This window comes from Anser cygnoides, chromosome 8 (assembly GCF_040182565.1).
Source record: "Anser cygnoides isolate HZ-2024a breed goose chromosome 8, Taihu_goose_T2T_genome, whole genome shotgun sequence".
NCBI classification, from domain to species: Eukaryota; Metazoa; Chordata; class Aves; order Anseriformes; family Anatidae; genus Anser; species Anser cygnoides.
In genome coordinates, this window is record NC_089880.1 from 18,267,258 (window position 1) to 18,291,290 (window position 24,033).

A 24,033-nucleotide genomic window follows, 5' to 3' on the forward strand; every position below is an offset into this window, starting at 1 on the left:
CCCCCCCCCCCCCCCCCACAACAATGGAGAAAAGCAAAACTTATTGACTTTTACAGTATCAAGGAGTTATGACACAGGGAAGTCAACAGTTAATATGTGTTGAGATGTCAAGGAGCTTAAGTGTGTGTGTTTGGCCATGTCATGCAGTCAGAACTGGAAATAGTGCATGACTTAGTCTTTGACAGCTTTTTGTCTTAGATTTACTGTGATCTTTGTGTTTAGTTTGATCCATGGATTTACTGTACCGGGCTGCAATATTTTCTTGCTGTATGCTCTTAATCCAGTCATTTCCTTTAATATTACTGCAATAACAGAGGAATTGAAAATTCTTTTACAGGACACCTGCTTAGTTCTACTATGTGCAGCTCCAAAGGCCAATAGACTTGTCCAGTATGAAACGCAAGATGGTACAATGGCATTACAAAGTTAATCTGATATTGAAGGTGTTTGTATAAGAAGGAGCACCCTAGGAATAGAATCCACAGTTTCGGTCTCCTCATCCCTTTCTCCTGCCTGGGCTGGGTTTTTCCAGTTAAAAAATATTTTGGCTGAAATGGTGTAAGAAAGGTTTTCCATTTTCCTGGTAAACTGAGAGGGAGCTGGAAACTTCCAGCAGTCTTGAAGAGAAAAGGCTGAGAAGGAAATATTGTTGGTTATCTGGAAATATGGACATTGGTTTATTGCAACCACTGTAAACATGGGTACAATTCCTTTTGGTAGATAAGGCAAAAGTTTAAAAGCAATAGAAAAACACAGAGAAGCTTGAAAGCAAAGTGCTGGTGAGATGAGGAAGATTTGGCAAGACCCAGGTCTCCTGTCACACCTGCCCATTTGGTCTCCAGCAGAGCTCCTTCTACTATGATCATCCATGCAGGTCTAAGCAAAATAAACTTAATCATGTAAAAGTCTCATTTCCCACATGAGAAGTGATGTGGCTGTCTAGAGCTATGCCTAATCAAGCTAGAATATTTTCTATACCTTCAAGAGGGCCACACTTTATTGAATAAATTAGTTAGCCTTCCAGCTTTCACTATTGGCCTGTGATCAGTTGCCCATTTTAGTTACTCCAGCAGAAAGCAAACAGTATTAATCTGAACTTTTCTGAAGGAAGATTTCTGTCAATTTTCCAATGGAAAATTTATATTTCTCTAGTTCAGATGAGATAAAAATTGTATAACTTTTCTTTAACATCCTACTACAAACATAGAAAGAGTATTGTCATGCTAGAGGACAGGAAGAAAAATGAAGAGCCACACCTTGGAACAGGATCATTACACAATGTGAAGTCAAAAGGTAAATTCTTTTTTGGCTGAAATGATATGACACTTCCCTGTAAGGCAGGATAATACAGCAGTCCTTCTTTTGCAGACTTCCTTTTATACTCTCATTACTTTTTATGAGTGCTTTTTATATATTTATTTAATTGCTGTCTTTTTTACATCTTTCTTTTATCAAAATCCTAAATGCACCAACAGACTCTAACCTGCCCATAATCACCTTTATCTGTAGCCTTTCCACAGCTACCCCCGGCCTTCATCCACCCTAGCCTTTAACTGCCAGACTGCAAAGATCAAGTCTGATTTGGTGCACCTATGAAATCTTGGATCAGATTCTTGGGAAAACAGCCAAATTATTCTACCTGCTCCCTTCCCATCTCTTACTAACTTTCCATATTTTTTTTACTGGTCTGTCTAACTGACTTTACTCGGGATATATTTCTGGAGATTTGAAATATCAGGTTGCCCCAAATTGCTTCCTAAACTTAACTGTCTAGTTGAACTGGTTTACTTCCTGAAGAAAATTGTTCCTGTAACATTCAGTTGTAAACACCTTCAGCTCTTTCACTGAGTCCAAGCCAAGTAAGAACAAGAAATGGTAGAAAAGGTATAGATTGAACACACAGTTGGAAATGTCATAGGCTGTGGTATGTCCAGTCATGTGCCTTTTTATAACCTGTACAGTATTTGGCAGCACTGACGTAAATGAGTGGGCAGTATCTTCAGTCTTAGACTGAAACTCAGCTTCCTGAAGCCTTTACAGGGAAATCCAGTTTTGCTGTTGTTTCCTTTCATTTCTTCAGAACAGCAGTAATCGTTGCACTGCAGGATCAATCCTCAAAGGAAGACAGAATCTTCAAATGCTTTTTCACTTGCTTACTCCTCTACATTCTGCCAAATACCAAAAAAGATCAATGCAAGATGACATGACTATAGTCTTGCATTGTCTTGATTATTGATCATCAAGCAATATCTTCTGAAAGATTCTGACAGGAAACCACACACTTGCTTAGAAGCAGGACATGGTGGAGAAATACTGTCCCGTAGCTTCTTACAACTACCTTCACACCTTGGACCTGCCACTCCATTAGCAGTTCTATTCTGCTATCACCTGCAGAAGAATAGAACTGATATCTGACATGAAAAAAAAGCATTTCAGCTTTAGAATTTTCTTTCATCATGGAGTAAGCAGTTAACATTTACTGTCATTGCTCCATTGTCAAAACAGTCCTATTGCAATATAGTAAATAGAGCCAGCCATTTTCTGGCTAAATGAAGCCAAAGAATTCTTTCTTTCTGTTATTCTGGTTTCCTTATGCCTTGCTTTCTGTTCCTGCTTGGGTGGTTTTTTTTGTTGTTGATGGTGATGTTTTCATTTGTTTGTTTCTTTCTGTTTGCCCATTTGATTTTAACCATTACAAACCTTAAGCTTATTTTATCCCTGTCTCTTAACTTGATGCAATGGAAAAGATAATTTCTTCTCTTCCTATTTTTTTTTTTTATTTTCCTGGTGATGCACCTCTATCCTTCTTCCCTGGTTCAACAGTGAGAATGTGAAATGGTCTCAAGGGTAGAAGGTAAAATCACCTAGATCTGTAACATTTCACCCTCTTTTGAGGGTGGGATTTCACAAAGGAATGTAGGCCAAAGTAACACTGGACTGTGTGCCATAACTTGTGCTGTAAACACAAAAGAGTTCCCAGCCGAATCAGGGAAGTGATCTGGTTTACCAAGGTTACTTGGTGGCAGCTGAAGGAAGGTGGTGGCTGAACAGTTAGAGGCAAGGGAGCAGGGCCTGTCCTGGCTGCAGCACCAACTTCTTCTAGACCAGGTCCCCACTGAAATGCCTGGGTCATCCCTTCTCTTCCTGCTCCTTTTTCCATCTTACCTATTCCCGATCCTAAATTCATTGAATAATGCAGAGTTTTACTTCTTTCACCTCCTACATTAGCACAGGAACTCTAAGCCTCCAGATACATGGGGTATCTGGACTCAGCTAAAAGTAAAAATCCACCATTTCCCTAATTTGCCACTCCATGAGGATCAGGAGCAGGCGAGAGGGCTACCTAGCTCCAGTGGCTTCATGCCTATTCCCTTTACACCATCCTGTCTCTTTCACAGAGGGAGACCTCACTGGGAGAAGTCACTGAGAGAGAACTCAGAGTTCTCAGAAGAGCCCTCAGTTTTTCACTCTGGAGAGATTGTGACAAGGGTCCTTCCTGTCCCCAAACTCCTTTCCCTGCCCTTCCTTTGCCTTTGCGCTTTTGCTCTTTCCAATCTGCATTACTGCTGAGGAGCTAAAGCACCAGACAGCAATCTCGCTGCTGCCATAGGCTGCTTCTCAGCAGAGCCCATTTATTTCCACCTGCAGCTGCTACAAAATTGGCTGCTCCTGGGGTGCAGCAGCAGCAGCAGCTGTCACCTCACAGAGGTGCAATAAGGAGATGGTGGCGATGACATGTAAATGTCAAATTTTAGCAATGTGACAATCTCCCGAATCTCTCCTGAAATGCTGTGTACACTTCTGTATTCTTTGAGGAAAAGATCATTTTAGCAATACAGAATCTGGCTGACTTTGTTGTATTTAATTCAGTATCCAATTCATTTCAAGGAAACAATGCAAATTTGACTTTACATAGAGGAGACATTCTAGAAGTTTCCTCAATTCTTTTTCTTCCAGGTAGTGAAGAACTAATTGACCCAGACTCCAGCTATAAAATATTGCACTGCCTTATCTTTATACATGGTTTTACAGCACGATAATCATTACATTTGAGATTCCGTGTTACGGGAAACAAATGTAACCCCGCACATTGCATGCACACGCATGCACAATACACACACTCATATAAATTCATACGCACGAATGTAGTTAAAAATAAAAAAAAATTTAATGTGTTTATAGGATCAAAAGAGATCCTTGAAGGACATAGTAAACTCAAAGCAATCCCAAGTGTTGATAATCAGCACTTTTCAGCCTTCTGAACCCCGGCAGAGCAGCAACAACAGGGCTAATCGGATTCTAACCCAACTGTTTCCTTTAGTAGCATCTAACATCCAAGAGATTCAGGTCTGTGGTTTAAGGATACAAGTGATGAGTAGAAGAGAGAAACATACTGGAAACACTTGTACACTGGCACAGTTTCCCTCCAAACACCCTTAATGTGACACTTTAGACTTGAAAGCAGAGAGTGTGCCGGATAGGCTTTGTGTGTACCTCTTGTGCTCCTTCCCTTGTCTGCTCTGGTTTCCAGTAAACATTATTTTGCCTTCTGTAGGGTCAGGACAAAGGTTATTTCTGCCTCAACAGAGAAATTTCTCAACTAAGCGCCCTCAGCCTCTGATCTTCTTCCTGTGGAATTCCCCACCACACCTGGAAGCTGAATGGCACGTGTGCTTACATAAATGCAAATGAGAACTGCAGGAACTCATACTGCTTTGTTTTGCTTTTCTTCTTTTCTGTTTTTAAATAAGGCACACTGTCTTCAGTATCTCTTTCAATTTAATTACAACGTTTTCACCACACAATAAGAATAGACTACGACATTGCACAGCACACATGTAAGTTCATAGACAGATATTGCATCTCTGTGGTACAAGCTATCAGCACACGACTTGTTTTACTGTAACCAAGCCTTCTGTTATCAAATTCATAGACGGCATGATATGGCTAACAAATCACTTCAATATCTGGAATGTGATTACTCATTTATTCTGTTTATTGTAGGATATCTACTTTTCCAAGTCAAAGCAGATAAATATTTTTAAATATCTGGAGCTCTAACAAGCTCTGACACTTCATGTTAAAGCAACTTAGCTGCATTTTCTGAAAGTGTCTTCTTTTTCTTTACTAAACAAAGGGTTGTGCTTACTGTAAGACACACTACTGTTAGTAATCCAAAGACTAGCAACAATATTGTTGAAAAACTCAACTCCATGTTAGAAGTGGGATACACCATTGAGGGAACAAACTTTACTGCTTGCGCAATATTAGACAGCTCAGAATGAAGAAAAACGTCATCAACGGCACGCATTGCAACGTAAGTTATGGTTATGTTTCCTGTTGTAAAAGCTTCTGGTTTAAATGCAAATATTTCTTTGCAGCCAGCACGCCGAGGTGATAGAGTGGAAGTATTCACTAAAGTGGTGTTATAGAAGCTGTCCCTTAGTTCCAGAGGACTCTCACTTATTCTGATTTCATAACTTGCAGCTGAAAATACAAATATTAAAAGATATTGTCACCTGTGTGTTAGCTATCATTCAAACTTCTGATCTCTTTCCAAATACTCTCTTTTCAAAACACTTCCAAAATACTACTTACCTAGTATTTTCTTCATAAGTCAGTTCAGCACCATAAAAAATTAATGCAGCATGCCGGATAGATCTGCAAAAACTTGTTACCTAAGCTAAGTACTTGAATGATTCAATTTCTCACAGCACAGCATTGAAATGAAGAAGTGATGGTGGTCATCATGAGCCCACGCTGAAGTCTGTCAGTATTTCTGACTTCACTGATTTTGACATAACAATAAGAGAAGTAAAATTCCTACTTGACCAAATCTGATGTTTTTACACTTTTTCTTTACGTGTACAGAGTAATGTCTACCTTCCATGAGTAGCAGAAAACTACAACTTAGTAAAAGTAAGCCTTCCATCAAAATCACCAGCACTGATTTTGAAACTTTCAGAAAGCTTATCGTCTAATTCCATTTAAAATCTTTGCAAGAGCAGAGCAAGAATAAAGCCCTAGAACCACCATAGTTTATAAGAAAATTCCCACTAGTGTCAGTGAGAGTAAACTCCATTACAGATCTTTCACTTTGGGTAGGAAGCAGGCTGGCAAGCTACAAACATACCTTGGCCTTTGTCAAAATCATTTCCTGGTGCGGTCCATGATAGAATGACCTTATCATCTTCTATTCTGGCCACAAGGTCAATAATTTTACACGGTGGAAACACATCAGCATGAGGTCCCATCGGAACTGCAGATATTATGAAGGATCCTCCCACAGCTGTTCTACGGAAACCTCCTCTTCTGACTTGAATATCACTTTTAATAACTGGGGGTCTTGATGGGTTCATCTTGAGTTTACCTACAGCATTAAAAAATGCTCATCAATCTTAACTTCTTGCATATTATTGTGCTCTGCAAGTAACCTGAACATCACCTCATTTATACTGTTTTAAATCTGAAAAATCTGTAAACCTCAATTATGTACAATCATTTCTAGTGCAGTAACTGTTTCTTTACAGTTTCAAGAGTGCTAATTACTAAGAAAGCTAATATGAAATTGCAGTAACTGTTGCTTGTAATAAAATAATTACAGGAGAGTTTAATATCCTAATACTGTAACAGTTCTTAATTTAGGAGGACTGAATATAAGTAATAACGGTCATTATTATTTAATAAACCTATGGTTAGTCTTTTCACTAACAAAACACAAACCCTGTCTATCTGTACTACATAGGTACTGCCCCATTATAGTTGTTTGAGGTATATTTTCAATATTCTGGGGTATACAGACTTTTTGTGTTAATGCAACAAAACACAAACCCTGTCTATCTGTACTACATAGGTACTGCCCCATTATAGTTGTTTGAGGTATATTTTCAATATTCTGGGGTATACAGACTTTTTGTGTTAATGCCTTCATAACTGAACATCTCCTAGCTGGGCTGTTGTTGTTCTAATGCCTACTCCTAGTATTTGTGAAGGGATGTGATGTATTCAGGTGCTGGAATAGATAGCTATATCATTTTCTCTGCATTGCTTTACCTTACCATTTTCTACGTAACCTGGTATATACATGGCATGACTCCACAGCATTGCAGTTTGTGGCATAATAGTCCTGTTAGCTTGGACATGAGCTTTCAGGCTGTATCTGCCATTGCCAGGGAAAGAAAACAAGTACTTGGAATATATGCCATCATTCTTAACAATGTCAGAACCTAGACAGAAAAATGACATAAATTAACATCAAACGAAAATGGATGTGCTTATTTACGCTTTCTAGATTCACATATAGAAACTAGAATGTAAGAATAATAGGTAAATTCTCCTCTGATATGAGACCTGTGCAGATCCTCTGCATTTGGTTGCATGTCAAAACTTCAAGAAGACAATGATCTGAAGTTAAGATACCTCTTTGTATGGCATGTTAACTGAAGAAAAAGCTAACTTAGGAAAATCATCTATTATTTCACAAGTTGTTACACTTGGGCCCCTGAGCTGGGATCTGGGAAACCGCCTGGGAATTCAGGGGAAATGGGGTGGCTGGACCTTCACCTCCAAAGTGCTCGGTGTACATTCCTGAAACGCACTTCTCATTTATGGACTTACTCCTATGGTGGCACAAACCAGAGAGTATTCGTTACTACTTCTGATCGTTTTCAGTTGTGAAATTTAATATAGAAAAAACACTTTATTGAAGTAGCTCCAAAAGTTACCAAAGTGATTTCATAACTACCTACTCTGTATAAAATCCTTTCTACCAATATGATGGACTGCGTGTAAGACTGTTGCCTTGCAGCATGCTGAAGTAACCAGAATAACTTCTGCAAAGCAAATGCATGAGTTAAAATATTACTAAATCCAAACTCCTTTGGGTATTTACACCTTTGCTTGACAACTGTAAGAGGGAGTAAAGCATAGGGCCTGCAATTTCTGCCTGTAAGTGGTCATACTTCACTCTGCTAACAGCTTCTTAAGTTACTGAGCTTTAAAGACCTCATCTTCCAATGTGCTGAACATCATTCATTTTGATCAGCTTGAATGACAACTGGTAGCTTATGCACACAGCGCAATTCTGATTACTGGAACATGTCTGTGTATTTAATTTATGCACATAAATCCTTTTCTGAATCAAAGTGGATCAAGAAACACCACCAACTGTTTGTTGCACTCTTGTGTGTTACCACAGAACCTTGGAAACTCGGTCTCAATGCATTGTATCATACAGTATTCAGTGAAGGTAGCACTTAGGAGAGCCTTTTAATTTCATTTTCCAGATATTTTTGAATTTATATTCCTAGAGTCTTTTTACCTGCTCCATTGTCCAGAAGTTCCAAGGAAATGGGATCTCCATTCTCTGGACTGATGACAGCAGTCACGCTTGCTCCAAGAACAGGGGAAAAGCCGTGACTAACCTGTACATAGACAACCATTGCACTGGGATAGTAATTTATATCTTTACTCATATGGGTTTTCACAGCCACAGGAGGTATAGTAGAATTTGCTGCTCGAGAAGTTACTGTCATTGTTAGAACTTGAGGAGCCAGGTGAACATTTGTCAATGTGTATGTCCACTCTCCTGCCTGAAAAAACAACAACCAAATATTTTCAAATGAAATAACTCACTTTTGGATAATTTAATTTATGCTTATTTAAATTCTGACAGCCTACTTAGACTAAGTAACATCCTTCAAGTAGCTTTGTTTCTGTCAGTGGGAACACTCATAAATGCAACTCAGAATGAAGAAGTGTTTTCCAGCTGTCCTCTGTCTTTTGCCAATTGTTTGGCAACTATTCCATGTAAGACCACAAGCATCGGATTTGACTTAGTTTCTTAGCTTCTGTGGACTATTTAAGAAATTAAGGATTAATTTTTATGGGGAAAAAAAGAGTTTTCAGAATTTTAATGATGGGAAGACGTTTCTACAAACAATGCAGTAATTTTAAATTAATTATGAAGTTAAAAAGAAAAACCACACACTTGTAATGCTAGAGTAGTAACAAGACGGAAGATTCGTCTACTGGCTACTGATAGTACTCAGAAACTTGCAGTTAAGTTGTAAATCAAGTGTGAAGTAATAAAAAAAAACACACCTTCAGATAGTGCTCTTGAACACAGCAGATGTTTCTGTTTGGCACACAACAGCAGTCATACTAACATAGTGTAGCAGAGCCATTCTATCTCATGCTATTAAATGATTTTTCTTAACATAACTTTAACAGAATTGAAGCAATGTAGAGTCAGGATGTTCCTCCCATTGCTAAAAGGCAAAAAAAGACCCTAAGTTGTACCTCTGCAGTTCCTGGAATCCGGAGACGTGCTACATGGAAAACTGAATCAAAGACAAAGTCCTTGCTGGTGTAGCTTTTCCCATTGGGATCAACCAGATTGATCTCAGGTGGTTCAGCAGCTTGCCAGGTGGCTACAAAGAAGGTTTCTCTTCCCACAGTGCTATCAATAGTCACTGCCCTCCTGAGTTGCTTGTACCCTCCAATACTTTCACTAGCACTTTCGATCTATCAAAAACAAAATTATTCTGTCAGTTTTGAAAATCACATGTTCTGACAAAGAAGGACTTATTCTACCACTTTAAATATCAGACCTGATAGACTTGAAAAGAAATTAAAACACACACCAATGTTAATCTGTTATAATAAATGGGGACTTTATTCTCCCCTTCAAATACAAAATAGCAGAATTTAGTGACAGTTCCATGGAATCACAGAAATGACAGAAAAATTCGGCCCAGTGGCCTTCTTTTCATGTTACATTTCTGCTGGATAGAATTCCAGAAACATATAGCTATGTGGGATATTGCCACTTTCCCAGTTCAAAAGCAATACTGCTGTTAGAGAACATGACACTGAAGAAGACTGATTTATGAGTTTAAAGTTCCATCTACATGCTCTTCCATGAGGAAAAAAATAGCAATAAATAAAATTTCTGATGGAGACAGATCTTTGCCCTCATGACTTCCTTGGAGGATCGAATTGTCAGATGACATTCCATACCTTGTGTAGGGTGATAATTATCTCTGTAAACTGCAGAGAAAAAGCTTGATATACTCTAGCACACAGTAGAATCTGAGAGAACTTTCTACAGTTTTCCAGATTATACAAAAGAAGTTAAACACAACTATATTGTCTCTCAACACTTTGCTCAACCTGCAAATAGAGGACTATACACCAGGCTGGAGAAGTGGTCACTTGAAAAGAGGAAGTAGGACACCTAGATAAATTTGCCACATTTTGATTTTATCTAAAAAAAATGGGAAGCAGAAATATTAACTGTGCTCATACGACAAACCTGGACAGATTGATTGAAAGTATCTCCACTTCCGGACAAAATGCCAGTGAACACATCCAGTAAATCACTGAAGTCCAGTCTTTCAGGAACAAAATACTTCAGGCCTCCTGAAACAGCACAGTTGATTACAAATTTAGCTATTACATATTATACATGACACAATAACTACATCAGGTTCGCAAGATGTACCACAGGTCACAGAACTGTCAGGGAGGGAGGACAGCCACCTCCCTTAACCATGGCCTCTGACCATCTTCTTCATCAGAGTTTTCCCAGCAGCTTCAAAATGACTCTTGAATTGGAATGATAAAGGGAGTTTACTACTCTGAGATTACTTTATATGGAATAATTTTACATTGCTTTAAGAAAATATCCTGGTAATGTTGCAATAACAATACTACATTTTTAAACAAGTAGCACAACTTATCAAGCTGAATACCTGTCAAGGCTACCTGCATGAATGAAGGCCATTTCCAACACAGACACTCAGGGACAGCTTTTTATAAGTGCCTATGTGCAAGAATAAAAGCTGTATTCTTCATCCAGTGTCTCTGGCAAAAGTAAGTTATTTAGGTGCTGAATTTTCACTGATGTTACTACACTCTAGTACCTATTAAAATCTGGAACCTAGATTTTCTCTGCTTAGTCTAGTTGCCTGTACCATTGGCTTTCAATCTCTTTTTAGATCTGTGGCTCTGCTAACACCTTTGAGAGGAAGCAGGGACTTCATAATGAGTCTTACTCCAAGTCACAGTAAGGCCACTTTTCTTTGGCGTTTTCTGAGAAAGAAATTGTGTCTGAGACTTACTGCCTGAGATTGTTCCAAACAGAAATATATTGTCAGGTTCCCAGTTTCACATAAATTTACATGTATGCCAGCTTTACTAGACATACCTGAGTTGAACACTTTCAAGACCAGAGTCATGGTTTGTTCCTATACTTACCTGTCTCTTTGGAGAAGTGTTCGATTTCCTTAGCAGCTGAGGACCCAACAGTAATGGTATGGATGATCGATCCACTGTTAACCATTTCAGAAAAACACCTGCTCGTACTATTGTCTTGTCCACCTGTTACCAATATAATTTCAGATCCATACAGATTTCCTTCTTTCTTCCTAATGACCTGATGGTAGAAGAATAAGCATTAGCAGAAGCTATAAATATCATATCATCTACACTGCAATTAATTTTGACACTATCTTTAAAGAAATTGTATCAGAATGAATACCATGAAAGTTTTATACCACAATAAGGTATAGAAATGAAAAGGACTAAAATAAGAATATGCTGCAAATGGGTACTTGACAAGTAGCCATGCAGTAAGCACCTCTTTTACTTCCCTTTCTTGAAGCACCTCTTTTACTTCCTTCTCCTAGCAGAAGGCTGAGACTACAGGCTCCAGAATGCAGAAAGTCAATTAAAATCAGACAAGAAAGAACATCGCTGCTCCCAAATTTCTGCTTCATTTCTCTGACAAATTCAGAGAGGCGGTGACCCATCCTGGGGGCAGGATGAATACATTTCACATGAGGCATTTGCTGAACTGTTGCAGTACTCAGCAGGCAGAAGTAAACCAAAGCAGGAAAAAATTCTCCTTAATATACTGGGCTTAAAGATGCAATAATAAGAGCATGTTAATGAATTTATATTGCAAAACAAGACCAAAAGAAATGTGATTTTAGAGAAACAGAAGTTGAAGTTAACAAACAAAATCTTCTTTAAAGGATGCAGAAATGCTGAGTGTGCCAGCCTACGTTTTAAGAATAATTTAGAAAGCAAAATATAAAAAAAGCAGAAGATAAAGCTTATATAGCTCATAAAATTTGTAATGGCTAAAATTGCAAAGTTTAAAAATATATAACATGATAGTTTAAAATGCATCATTAAGCCTATTGCAACAATCACATAACATTATTTTAAAAGAGTTTGGCTATTATGTTTTTAATTATTAGTAGATGATACATAATAGGTTCACAGGAAAGCCACAAAGGTTCTTTCCAAAAACTACATAATAACCAGTAGAAAACACTTGATGTAGCCTAGACACAGAAATCCTCATAACTGAAAAGAACAAACCATCTACACCAAAGGTGTGAACAGAAGCGATGCTTCACCTCGTGCGCCAGCTGCAGGCCTGCACAGACATTTGCTCTGTCCCTCCCTGGAGCTGTAGGTAGGTATGAAGCAAGCTGTTTCCGTGCATCATCGCTGACTATCTGGAGCACGTGAGTTTTGATCTCTCCTCTGTCACTGAACGTGACGATACCAACGTAAGAGTTTTCTTCCACAATTTGCAGTAAATACAGTTCTGCTGCTTGATGCAATCTATTGATCCAGCTACCCTACATATAACAGAAGTTTAAAAACAAATAGACCTGTAAGCAAGTGGAATAATAATGAATGCTGCAAATTATAAACTAATAGCTAAAAATTCTCCGCAGAAAACTTCACAAAGACAAGGAACATGAAATATTCCCTTTTGCAAGCTCCAACGTTAATTTAATTTAGAATACAAAATCCAAATATGCTATTCACTTTATTTCAATGAAGATCAGCCTTAAACTAATCAAATGCTTAGCCCACTCACTGTTGAGCACTGGTTGTCTTCAGACTTTCAGATCCCTCTCTTCTGGATTTTTTTTTTGTTCCTTCATCTTTTTTCCCTGCCCTTCCAGCTCATGTCCATCTTTCTCATGTTCCAGGCTACCCAGCCTAAATACTTAGACTATAACATGCAGCGTCCTTTATTTCTCTCAAAACCTCGCCACTGACAGTCAACTGGCCAGTAACGGGCATCACCGTCCTGGCCTCATTCATGTTGATTTTGACTCCTCTGCCTCAAAAGAAAAGACAATCCCAAATTCTGTCACTGTCAAACTGATTCCTTGCATCTGCAGCCAGATTTTTCCATCTCTGCATGGAGACTACTGTTAGATGAATACAGTTTCTAAAAACACAAGACAAAAAAAGTAAAATGTGCAATGTAATACATCTGATAAAGATTTTACCCCAGCTATAGTCTTGGAAACATCAAGAACTAAACAGATGACTCTGTCTCTCTTCTGCAGCAATGAGAAGGAGGGAGGAGTAATGAGGCTGCTGTTGGTCAATGGAGGATTATTTTCAAAATCTGTAGAGTTTTTAATTACTTCCCAAGTGCTTCTGTAGTCACACATTCGATTCTGAAGATTGGGTGCTTCTCTGTTATGGTTATGCTCATTACAGAATTCAGCCACCTAAAATGAAAAACAAGTAGACAAAAATCAGAAGTACTCAACAACACAGTAACAAATAAATATAGCAATGGAAAACCATTAGTGCTGATTTTCTTGTACAGTTGAGACATCAGCTGACAGTAAACTTCGTTACACATTATTAACAGTATGCATTGCAGTTAATTTGCTTACATAAATGTTGAAAAAAAAATAGCTTTTCTAAAAGGAGGATATATGAAGTTTTATAACCGTATGTTTCATTGAAAGAAATCTGTTCTTATATGTTTGTACTTACAGATGATAAACTTTGCATATACATTATTGATGATACTGCAGTTTGATTTCTCTCAGGAATAAATGCACATCCTTCCTTAAAAAGCCCTGATAGCTTATTAATGACACAACTACCGTCAGTGCAGGAGTTTTTTTCACAGACATAGATGCCAGTAAGATCAGAGGAACACCTAAGGATAAAACAGAATACATTTCCACTTAAAAACCCTACCTGAATATAGTGCTGACATTAATGATGTTTGCAGTATATTCTACACACCTCCTGTATAAGTTATCACTGTGAGAAGATATATGTGATGCGACATGAAGAAAAATCTTTTTTTTTGTTTTACTTTTCCGTCACATCATTCTCTTGACTAAGTAGAAATATTACAGCTACAGATGTAAAGTTTACAACTGCAGAAGTAATCTTATCCATCCAGCAGCCACCTCTTCCAAATGCTTCTGTATCCTAGAAAACGCCTGTAAATGGCTTGCTGGTGTACCATAGGCACAGGCACCATCTTGGTGAGCTACCAGGTTAAATGTGCTATAATAAAACTTTGTTTCTCAATGTCCCTTTGGCCATATGGACAGCAAGGAAAAGCAGGTAGAGTCAGGCATTCCTGCACTGGTGAGTGTGTGGGGTGAATATGTGCAGAAGTAGCAAAGATGAAAAAAGTTGTTTGAAGAAGAGAGACTGAGAAGCTTAATGGGAAAGTCCAATATCTGCAATGTACCCAGAGAAGGGAGAGGTGGGAAGTGGCAGAAAAGCTTGAACAGACAAATAGCATGGGAAGGATTTCTGTACAAGCACCATTTCCCCTCCAGGAGCAGAGATTGGAAGTGGTTAAGTCTCCACTGTCAGTTCAGAAAAATGTAATGCTCACCAACACTGCCAGTCCATCAACGACAAAAATGTGGAAAGATGAATGCAGAGAAAATCATGTGCTCTATTCATACGCAAGAAAAATATTTAATGATGGATAAAATAAGGGCTAAAAGAAATAGGAATGCCTCAAGAGTTCATAGAAAAAGATCAGGCAGCTTTCTGAAGTGCACCAGAAAGGGCTTGTAGAAGGAAAAAATGCTGAATTACCTTGTAACTTTAACCTGATTCTTCCCAGTGACATAGAAAGGTCTGTCAGTGTCATACTCATCAAACACCCCCCATCGAAGGTGGGCCCACTCATGCACAAAGGCTCTGCCTGCAGGGAGGACAGAAGGGCAGATGTTGTAACGGGAGTCAGCCACTGCCTGCAGAACTAATCAGCAACGCCACAGCAGGGACTTCCCGACCAGCACCTTTCCAGCAACAATCAGCCATACACAGTTTTAATATCACGCGATTTACATCTGTGCCTAAGTGTGTCTAACTTCAAATAACATCATTTGAAAGTCTTAGATTTTACATCACTTAGAATTGGCTTCTTTTATCATCATTTGTTTGAGCTTGAATTCAGACTCTAGGAGTGTATGACGAAACAGCAATACTTTTTAATATACACTTACATGAGAGTAAAACATGCATCAAAATTTAATTAAAAATTTGATGTTGAAAGTGGAACTAACCTCAACAAACCAGAACTTCATTTTCCATTAACCACACTAGTGTGGGATTAGGAACAAAAGGCTATCTTTATGCAGTTAGCACAGGTTTTGCACAGCAGCACATGCTACTGAGACGTGTGCAGGAAATGTACAGGAAAGGGTGATGCAATGTAGTTTTCAGGATTCTTCTGTCTTTTGTTCTACACTGCTAAAGGCAAGCTGGAGAAGTAAATGGTTTAAGGAATTTACCCCGTGAGCCATAGATGTCCATCAAATAATCATTTACTAGGAAATTAGGTGTGAAATGAATATATTTTCCCATTTTTCCACATGCTTCATGTTGTAGGGTGTATGGATCATCACCGTATTTCCAATAAGGATCTGCCACTATGACATCTGCCTGAAATTACACAAAAAGTAACTTGAGTAACGATAGAAGTATTCTGCTGTTGTACATGATCCAATGTAATACCACCCAGCCTATAACAGAGCTCCTACCTTCTGCCACAGAAAGACTACAGCAGATTATGGACAGATTTCCCAGCAGCATAATGAAAGCTTGAAGTGGGAGACTATTGTATTTATTCCTTTATTAAAGCTCTTCACATATGAGACACATTTCTTAGAAAAAAATACTTCTGACTACAGTAATAAAATAGAGCCAAGCAAGCCCTTTCACCAGAAGCCCAGTGATCTTGAAAGGGGTGTTTCTTTTCTTGCACATAGTCGTGCTTTTCCTTTCTGTACTGCTATTTCATGTATTAGCTTAAAATTCTTGGCAGGAAACATCACAGAGAGAAGGAACATAAAATATTCCTCTTTGCAAGTTCCAATATTAATTTAATTTAGAATATAAAATCCAAATATGCTATTCAGTTTTATTAATGATGATCAGCCTTAAACTAATCAAATTAAGGGACTGATCATCTTTAAAGTCAAAACAGACAGTTCTATGCACTTTTTTTGCTGAGGTCTCCTGTATCCACCTGCAGTATGCCTACAAATCTATAGCACATCTTTTACAGAGCTAGCTTCTTTCCATTTAAAAACAGCAAATGAGGAAGAATCCACATCTACATGTTTTTGCAGGTGTAAACACAAGGACAGGTCCAATTTCGAAGGGCCTTTCAAGTGGAAAGTCTTCTTTCTGACGACCAATACATTTTCATAAGGATTTGTTGATATTATTATACAACCTAGTGAGAAAATATATTGTAATATCTGCTGCAAATATCTCTTACTTGTGGAGCTGGTCATAAGTACCAGTGGCCATGCATGTAGCTAAAACACAGATTAATGTGCATCCCATTTCCTGGATTCCAGCTACACAAAGTTTGGAATAAACGGAGAAAACTAACCATTATGAACTAGTCCCCGCTTCTTTTTCTACCTCTGTAGCAACAAGCTGACTTTGCTCTTTTGGATTTCCTTGGCTTTTGAGATGGACCTTCCCTAATAAGTCTGGAACTCCACCTAGACAAGTATTGCTGCTGTCATCAGCACAACTGCCAGCCAGGAGTTATTAGAGGGATGATAGGTTAAGAAAGCAAGAGTGAAAAAAAAAAAAGCAAACCAAAACCACAACAAAGCAAAACACTGGAACTCACAAGCAAAGGTCCTTGACTTGTCATAAATGTGAAAAAAAGTAGAGAAACAAAACTGAGTAACAACAGGGATATTCAGAGCAGACAGGATATTCAGACCAAGGGTATTCAGTCCACTCGCAGGCCAGGTTTCCAATATAATTAAACAGCCTGCAAAGGACTGTGTTTATGGACTATGACAGACTTAACATGGAGCTTCTTGCAGTTCAGCACTCTCTTGTTTCTCATTTAAAACCAAAAGGATGGTACAGCTCTGTGTTGTTACTGATGCTCGTTAATTGCGGATTTACTAGCAGTGGTTCCTAGATCATGATTTTGCCTGTTCTTAAGCGCATTCTCATGCAGATGGTTGTTCACATCACTTTTTAAAAGTTAGCGTACATTTGGGTACATGAATAAATGTTTAAAAGATTTTTTTAGTGTGCTCTATTCCCTGCACCAGGTGTTGAGCCTTACCTTTTCATAGGTCTCGTGTTTTGGTTTCTCATAACTCTCGTCTTTCCATGTCGGAGGTATCAGAATCTTCACGCTCCTGAAATGGACCCTTCCTCTTGTAGCATTGAACAAATATGAAGAAGCCTCAGTGATCATCTCCTGGCAAATAAACAATGGAAAAAAACAGGCTGACTGGATTAAGCAGTATGTTCGTTCTGCGATCGGTCCTGACTACGGCATTTGCCAGCAAACATTAAAGAAAAGAGCTCAGCGATCTGATCAAGGCAGCGCAACGATCCTATCATCCCATCGTCCCATTTCTGCAAGACCTCGCATTCAGGCATCTCAGGGCCGCTTTAGAAGCACTCATTCACCGTCGAGGATGACATAAACGCTAGGGCTGCCTCTCTGGAGACCGGCAAAATGAGCCGTCGAGCTTGGTGGCGGCTAAAGGGACGCGTCGGGACCGTTCCCCCCCCGGGGCCGGGGGGCACCGGGCGGTGACCACCAGCACGGGACCAAGGCAGCCGCGGGCCTGTCGCCACGGGGGCCGCCGCCTTACCTGCAGGCGGGCGAGGAGCCGGCCGTCCTCCGGCAGCCGGGGGTGCACGGCGGCCAGCAGCCCCTCGTAGCCGCCGTCCCGCAGCACCGCCGCCGCCTCCCCCGCCGCCGCCAGCGCCAGCAGCAGCAGCGCGGGCCCCGCCGCGGCCCCGCCGTCCATGCCGGAGCCGCGGGCGTGGGAGGGCGAGGCGGGCGCCGGCCGGGCTCCCTCCTCCCCGGGCGGCTCTGCCCACGGAGGGCCCCCCTCTCCCGGGCTGGGCAGCGGGGCCCGGCGCCATCTCGGCTTCGCGGCGGCGCGGCTGGCCCGGGCTGTGCCCCGAGGGCGGCTGGCCTGTGCTGGGGCCCCGCCGCGGGAGCCCTCAGGGGTCAGCCGTGGGCACCGCTGAGTGCCCTCAGGGAGCCACTGCCCCGGGTCGGGGCCTGAGCACGGGTTTGGGAGTGACCAGCGGGGCCTGGGATCCCTGCTGCTACGTGGGGGGCATAGCTTCACAGGGGTGAAGTGTGACCTCCAGCCAGGCTCCAGCTTATGGCTCTGACCCACCACATTGCTCGCTTTCCAACAGCTTCCCGTTTTCCTGCAGGCACTGTCTGTATCCACACCAACCACCTGCTCTACCCGTGTGCCTCTGCCTCCACACACAGAACTTGCAGGGCTTTAGGATTTCCAGGACTACTTGTTCATGGTAAGTGAGAAGTTGGCCAGGTGAAGGCCTCTACAAACCTGTTTAAAACTGAAGTTATACGTTATATGTCCGAGTGTGCCTCTTTGTCCTGGAAAGGAATTACTGTAACTAAACCATGTTTATACAAAATGCCTCTTGAAAATACAATGCTGTCCCAGCTGTTTCTGCCCGTCTGCCTGGAACACCACTGTAAGGTGTTCCCTTCTCTTTCTTTCACCCTAAAGGTCTCCATCCCATTCCCCAAGTCTTAAGCAGATTCCTGTAGGACCTGTCCTGGTTCTGGGACCTCACCCTGCTCCCCAGGCACTTTTCAGAATATGAAAGAGTCTGTAGCAATTTAAGAACTGGTGCAAGTTATTTCCCAGGAAATGCGTATGGGAGCAAACAGGGCTCATATACTCACTCCCTGGGTTGCACTGCACAAGGAGAAAGACTAAACTGAGGGATGTGGATTTAAGGATTTGTTAGCAAAAGTGAAATAAATTAAAACTACTATTGCCTCCCGAGGCAATACAAAGTCTCCTGCAAGTAGCTGAGCTGTCTGTCTGAGCTGGATGTGACTCACATGGAAATGAGTGGCACCAGTACAGCTGGGTTTATGGGGATCAAAGAGGACTGGGAACTCTGATCCAGGCAGGTCAATGCATGCAGTAAGGGAAGTTCTGCATTGCTATAGCTGCTATATGACCTGCATATAGGGTGAGAAGTTCCCAAATGCCTCTCAGTCAAAACCTAACAAGATCAACACCAAATCAGTGATCTCCAAATAAAGGACACCCAGACCTTCACATAAAATGTTGTTAAGGAGAAAGCGCTCCCTGTTACTGCCCTGTACCTTGGAATTTCCTTATATTTCTTTCATCTCTTCAGGTGCAGAAACGCCTGCTGCTGCTCTACGAGCAGTGAAGATGACCTACTGCTTCTGCCAAGTCTTCCATGTAAAGAGACAAAGGTCCTTGACTGGGACCCTACAGCATCATAACCCCAACGGGTAGCTCGCCCTGATGCCGATGACCCGATGCACTGCCAAGTGAAGGACTTCCCTGCTGACCTGCTGGAGAAGCTGGCGTGACGCAGCAGGGAGTGGAGGATATTAACAAGCATGCGAGGGAAGTAGCAGAAACCACCACACCTGTTTTACAGAAGAGAGCGGGAAGAAATGTTGTCATCTCTTCTGGACAAGTATTACTGTGTAAGACAGGAAGTGTCTAAAGACTGGCGCAGAGAAAGGAAGGGCAAGTTCTTCCTTTTGGAGATAAGGTGAGTCTTAGACCTTGTGTTGGATAAAAATGGTGGGGAAGGAACGGTTTTCTAATCAGGGCAGCAGCATATCAAGATAAAAAAAAAATCCACCCACTGATGGTGCAGTGGAGGGATTATGCAGGATAACAGCTTCGTTTTGTATTTTCTCTCCAGAAATATTAGCAAAACCTTCCGTTTGAATCAGAGAGTGCATGGCTATGCAGGTTACTCGATGATAAGGTTATTTGATTACGGTTCATTGCCAATTTATGGTCCCATGGATGCTAATTTAGATTTGGGAACTATTACAGTCCTGTTTATTGATATGACCATGGAAACTTGAGTAATGTTTCCATACATTTTGCAATGTATCTTTTCAAATGACAGATTAGTCCTGGGCATGAACACACTGATTAATCCATGAAGACTGAGGAACTGAAAGCACATTTCTTTCTTCAGTAACTTCTTGATCTCCTGGATAAGCCTTGTTATTTGTATTTTTTTTTTTTCACTCTTCCTGGTTCTCTCCCCACATTAAAATATTAGCAGATAGCCTAATTTATTTTTAAAGGTTGATAGCTCTTTCTCTGAAATACAAAGAAGTAGCAGCACCAGCACAGCATTGCAAACACATTATATGCAGTTATAAAGCAGCCAATTCCATGACTAAGAAGTGAAAATAGAGACTTTTTGTGATAAGAAGCTATTGCCAAAATTTAACAATGAACAAAGAAAGGCTTTGGAGTCTTGAATTTCTGGCACAGAAATGAAAAGTTCTGCTATACCTTTAAAGCAGATAAAGTCATGAGCTGGGACACTCAGCGGAGTTTCTGTAGTATTTGAAGAAGCCTCTCTCTAGAATACCTCTTTTTACCTCTTTTATTAAGACTTTCAATTATGTGATAGCTGAATTGTGTGTTATATTTCCTTTAATTATTTTCCACTCTGTGGATTGTGCAACAGGGTCGTCTAAATGCAGTTTTGAGGACTGAAACTTGTACTTCTTTGTTTATGAGGTACATAGTCCGATGTCAATTATCATGGTAATTAGCCCTGACCATAATATTTATTACATAAGCAATCACCTCATTTTTAGATAACTGCAACACTGTATTGCTTTAAACATAAAATTATCTTGGAAAGTTCTGAGAAGCTAAAATTACAAAATCTGTCTAAGCTGAATACGACACACCACGGCCAGAGCTAACAAACTGCTTTGCCAAAGCAAAGCTACAATGGAGGTGATTAATTCACAGTTCAAAGCTAAGGTTCCTGTAAAGAACAAAACATCAGACTTCTACACATGCAAAGCCCCCACAACGCAGGTATAAACAGGCAGCCAATCCATAATGAATAATGGCGTGGTTTCATCTCTCCTAGCATTACAAAGGATGAAATTTAGCCTTTGATTTTTTTTATTTATGTGTATACGAAACTTTTTGTAGCTGTTCAGAAGAAGTAAATGCTTAAAACCCATTTGCTCTCGCCTCCCTCAGGCGGCTGAGGCGCCCGCCCGGGGCAGGCCGCGCCGCCCGTTGCCGCGGCAACGGCCCCAAGCGGGCCGCGGCGGCGCTGAGGGGGCTGAGGGAGCCGGGGGGAACGCGCAGCCCGCCGGGGGGAGCGGGGGGCGCCGAGCCCTGAGGGGCAGCAGCCGCGGGCACCCCGGTGCTGGGTGAGGGGAGCGGGGCCGGGGACACGGTGGCGGGGCCCGGGGGCTGCGGGTGCCGAGATTTCTCATGCGTTAATTGCGTTATGTCTCTGGTGAGACTGCTTTTTCCTTGCAGTGCAGGAGGTATTTACACGGTATTTTCTAGTGGGACTGACCAGGGATACCCAGAAAAATTCAGCTACTGACGGATGAACACCGGCAGCAGGTGTCAGGACGCCCAGACTTGCTCCCCAGCACTCCAACATGTCATCATCACCTCAGGCAGCCTCTGCTCTACCTGCACCTACCTGCACTGCGCCTTTCTTGGACTCTGAGCTTCAGGAAAAGTTTTTTCTTGCTGATGTTAACGAGGCAAGTTCATTCTGTTCCTGTTAAGCCTGATTTTTCTTTTTTTCTTTTATATTTGCTTTGTTATCAAACCTCAAAACTTTTTAAAAAACTCTGTACCAAGCTCCAGGTGGAAGTAGGTGATATTTCAGAAAATGGGTGAGAGTGGGGAACACAAAAATGGCTCACTGAAACTGTGGAAAAATCTTATTTGTTCTTTTCTGCAAGCATAGATGAGCTAGGATAAAATAAATTCTATGATTAATCTTCCAAGATGCTGTTTTCACTGGAAGCAATTAAATTCAACAACTTGGTTTTGGTTATATAACTTAGAAAAAGATAGAGACCTGGATTATGTTACACAGATGGAGCTCTGCCAGCAAATGTAAGCAGGTAATAAAACAAGAAATGTAAGTATGTATTTTTTTAAAAATACAGTTTAACTATTGGAATATAGTTACTTGCTTTACAGCAAGAGCTGGAAGCAGAAGAGCCTACATCCTGATTTTGTGAGGAAGGGATTTTTTTAGTTAGGAGTCTCCCCAAATATTGTTACACTCAAGTATGTTCCTAAGGAGATACATATGGAAGAATATAAACTTTATTCTGACGAATCCTTTTGGATGGGATGTATCTGTCACAGTAACAAAAAAAGGAAAGGCGATCCACTTGTGAAACATAATCAGTAGTTAATGCAGCACAGATGAAGGCAGGTTCCTGGTGCGTGACAAGAAAGTAGGGGAGTAGGCTGTGTTTGCCTGTAAGCCCTGATACTTTGACGTGGACTTACAATGGTGTGGGCAGCATCATTTTCCTGTACAGCTACAAGCCAGGAACTTTTCCAAACTGGGAAACGAGAAAAGCCATTTCTGCCTCACAATTGGCTGATCTCTGCTGTGACATGTAATATCTCTGCCTTCACTGGAAACAGAGTTTACCTTTGCCTCATAGATAAGGTGTGTTTTGTGAGCTGTCACTTTGAGGGTACATCCTATGGTATCACAGGACTGTACGCTTGTTGGAAACAATAAATGAAAGTGAGATTTCTTTGATCTTTAAAACTCCTTCTAAATAATTTGCCTGAAGAGCTGACTTGTTTTATGTTGATATGCCTTGAACTGGGAAGGTGAGTATTCTAACAGTGAGTGATACTAAACAGTACATGATTATGAATATATTTCAGGGAAAACTGTGTGTGGTACCAATTACATCTGGAGAAGCAGGAAAACTCTGTTCACTGATTCAGCTGTATAAAGACGATTATTATAGAACTACAAATGCCATCCAAAGCAGAAAATACGTTACTGATCTAAGCAAAGAGTCTGACCGTCTTGAACACCAAGTAAGAATATGTATAAGACACGGCGCCGATGCAAATATAATTTTCTTATGCAAGTCTTTAACACTTAATCTTATCATTTTCTTCATTAGTCATACTTGAAAGAGTTTTTTTTTTGTTATGTCCTGTGCACAAAAAAAAAGTTCCTGCAAAGTTGGAAGGAATTCAAAGAGGGCTAAATGTGACCTTTCATTGCTGACTTTCTTAGTTCTCCTTCGTAAGTCATAACCTTTTCTTCTTGCAGGATAACAGATGGGTATTTATTCTGATTTTTTTTTTTAATTTTAAATATATTATTTTTGATCTTTAGGTTTTCAGAGCGCTAGCTGTGAGGCTACAGCATGAGGCTTTTTATTGATCATTACAGAGGAAGTAGTTTCATAGAGAGACTGTTAGAAAGACAACTATGGGAGAAATGGAAAGTGGTGTGATTAATTCAGGATGAGTCACTCTCAGTTCTTGGAAGTCTTCTGAAAAATTCCCTTTAATTTTCTGACATTATTCTGGGGTCATAAAATGACCATTCGTGTTTACAATTTACTTACTCTGTGGTAGCAATTGTAGTCAGGAATGGATTAAACTAACTGAATACATTGTTTATAAGCTTGCAGAGCCTACACAGGAGGAAATTTGGAAGCAGAGTTGGGCTCCATGTCCTGATAAATATCGGCTCAAGATTACAGAACTGTCACCACTGCTTAAAAAAAGGTCACCAAAAAATCACCTACAACAGAGCTTGAATGAAAGTGCATCAAGAAGGTGTGCTTCAGGCAAAGATAAATGGTGAAATGTTAAGATATAAGGAATGTGTTTATAAGCT

At 40.5% G+C, this 24,033-nt stretch overlaps 2 protein-coding genes across 20 annotated transcripts in view; one reads left to right on the forward strand and one right to left on the reverse strand.

Annotated features, from left to right (window-relative positions):
* Positions 1–4,761: 4,761 nt before the first annotated feature.
* LOC106034001 (calcium-activated chloride channel regulator 2-like) lies at positions 4,762–21,262 on the reverse strand. 3 transcript variants are annotated; one of them, XM_048059121.2, is made up of 14 exons: positions 20,664–21,262; positions 17,414–17,551; positions 15,603–15,753; positions 14,902–15,010; positions 13,825–13,993; positions 13,323–13,550; positions 12,429–12,656; positions 11,260–11,437; positions 10,316–10,422; positions 9,301–9,525; positions 8,321–8,591; positions 7,059–7,226; positions 6,134–6,370; positions 4,762–5,487 (listed from the first exon to the last, which is right to left on the reverse strand). In XM_048059121.2, the coding sequence occupies exons 1-14, from the start codon at positions 20,682–20,684 to the stop codon at positions 5,081–5,083; spliced, it is 2,637 nt and encodes an 878-aa protein (XP_047915078.1). In that variant the 5' UTR covers positions 20,685–21,262; the 3' UTR covers positions 4,762–5,080. The 3 variants fall into 3 exon arrangements, with proteins under 3 accessions (XP_047915078.1, XP_047915077.2, XP_066857330.1); XM_048059120.2 differs by lacking the exon at positions 20,664–21,262 and adding an exon at positions 17,955–18,395; XM_067001229.1 differs by lacking the exons at positions 7,059–7,226; positions 20,664–21,262 and adding an exon at positions 17,955–18,395.
* Positions 18,534–24,033, forward strand: part of ODF2L (outer dense fiber of sperm tails 2 like) — a 28,559-nt gene continuing 23,059 nt past the window's right edge. For 11 of the 17 annotated variants that reach the window (XM_048059131.2, XM_048059138.2, XM_048059133.2 and 8 more), the window contains exons 1-3: positions 21,557–21,898; positions 23,058–23,216; positions 23,818–23,972. In XM_048059131.2, the coding sequence (XP_047915088.1) occupies positions 21,791–21,898; positions 23,058–23,216; positions 23,818–23,972 (422 nt within the window). In that variant the 5' untranslated portion in view covers positions 21,557–21,790. The other 6 variants (XM_048059125.2, XM_048059127.2, XM_048059124.2 and 3 more) reach the window with 6 other exon arrangements.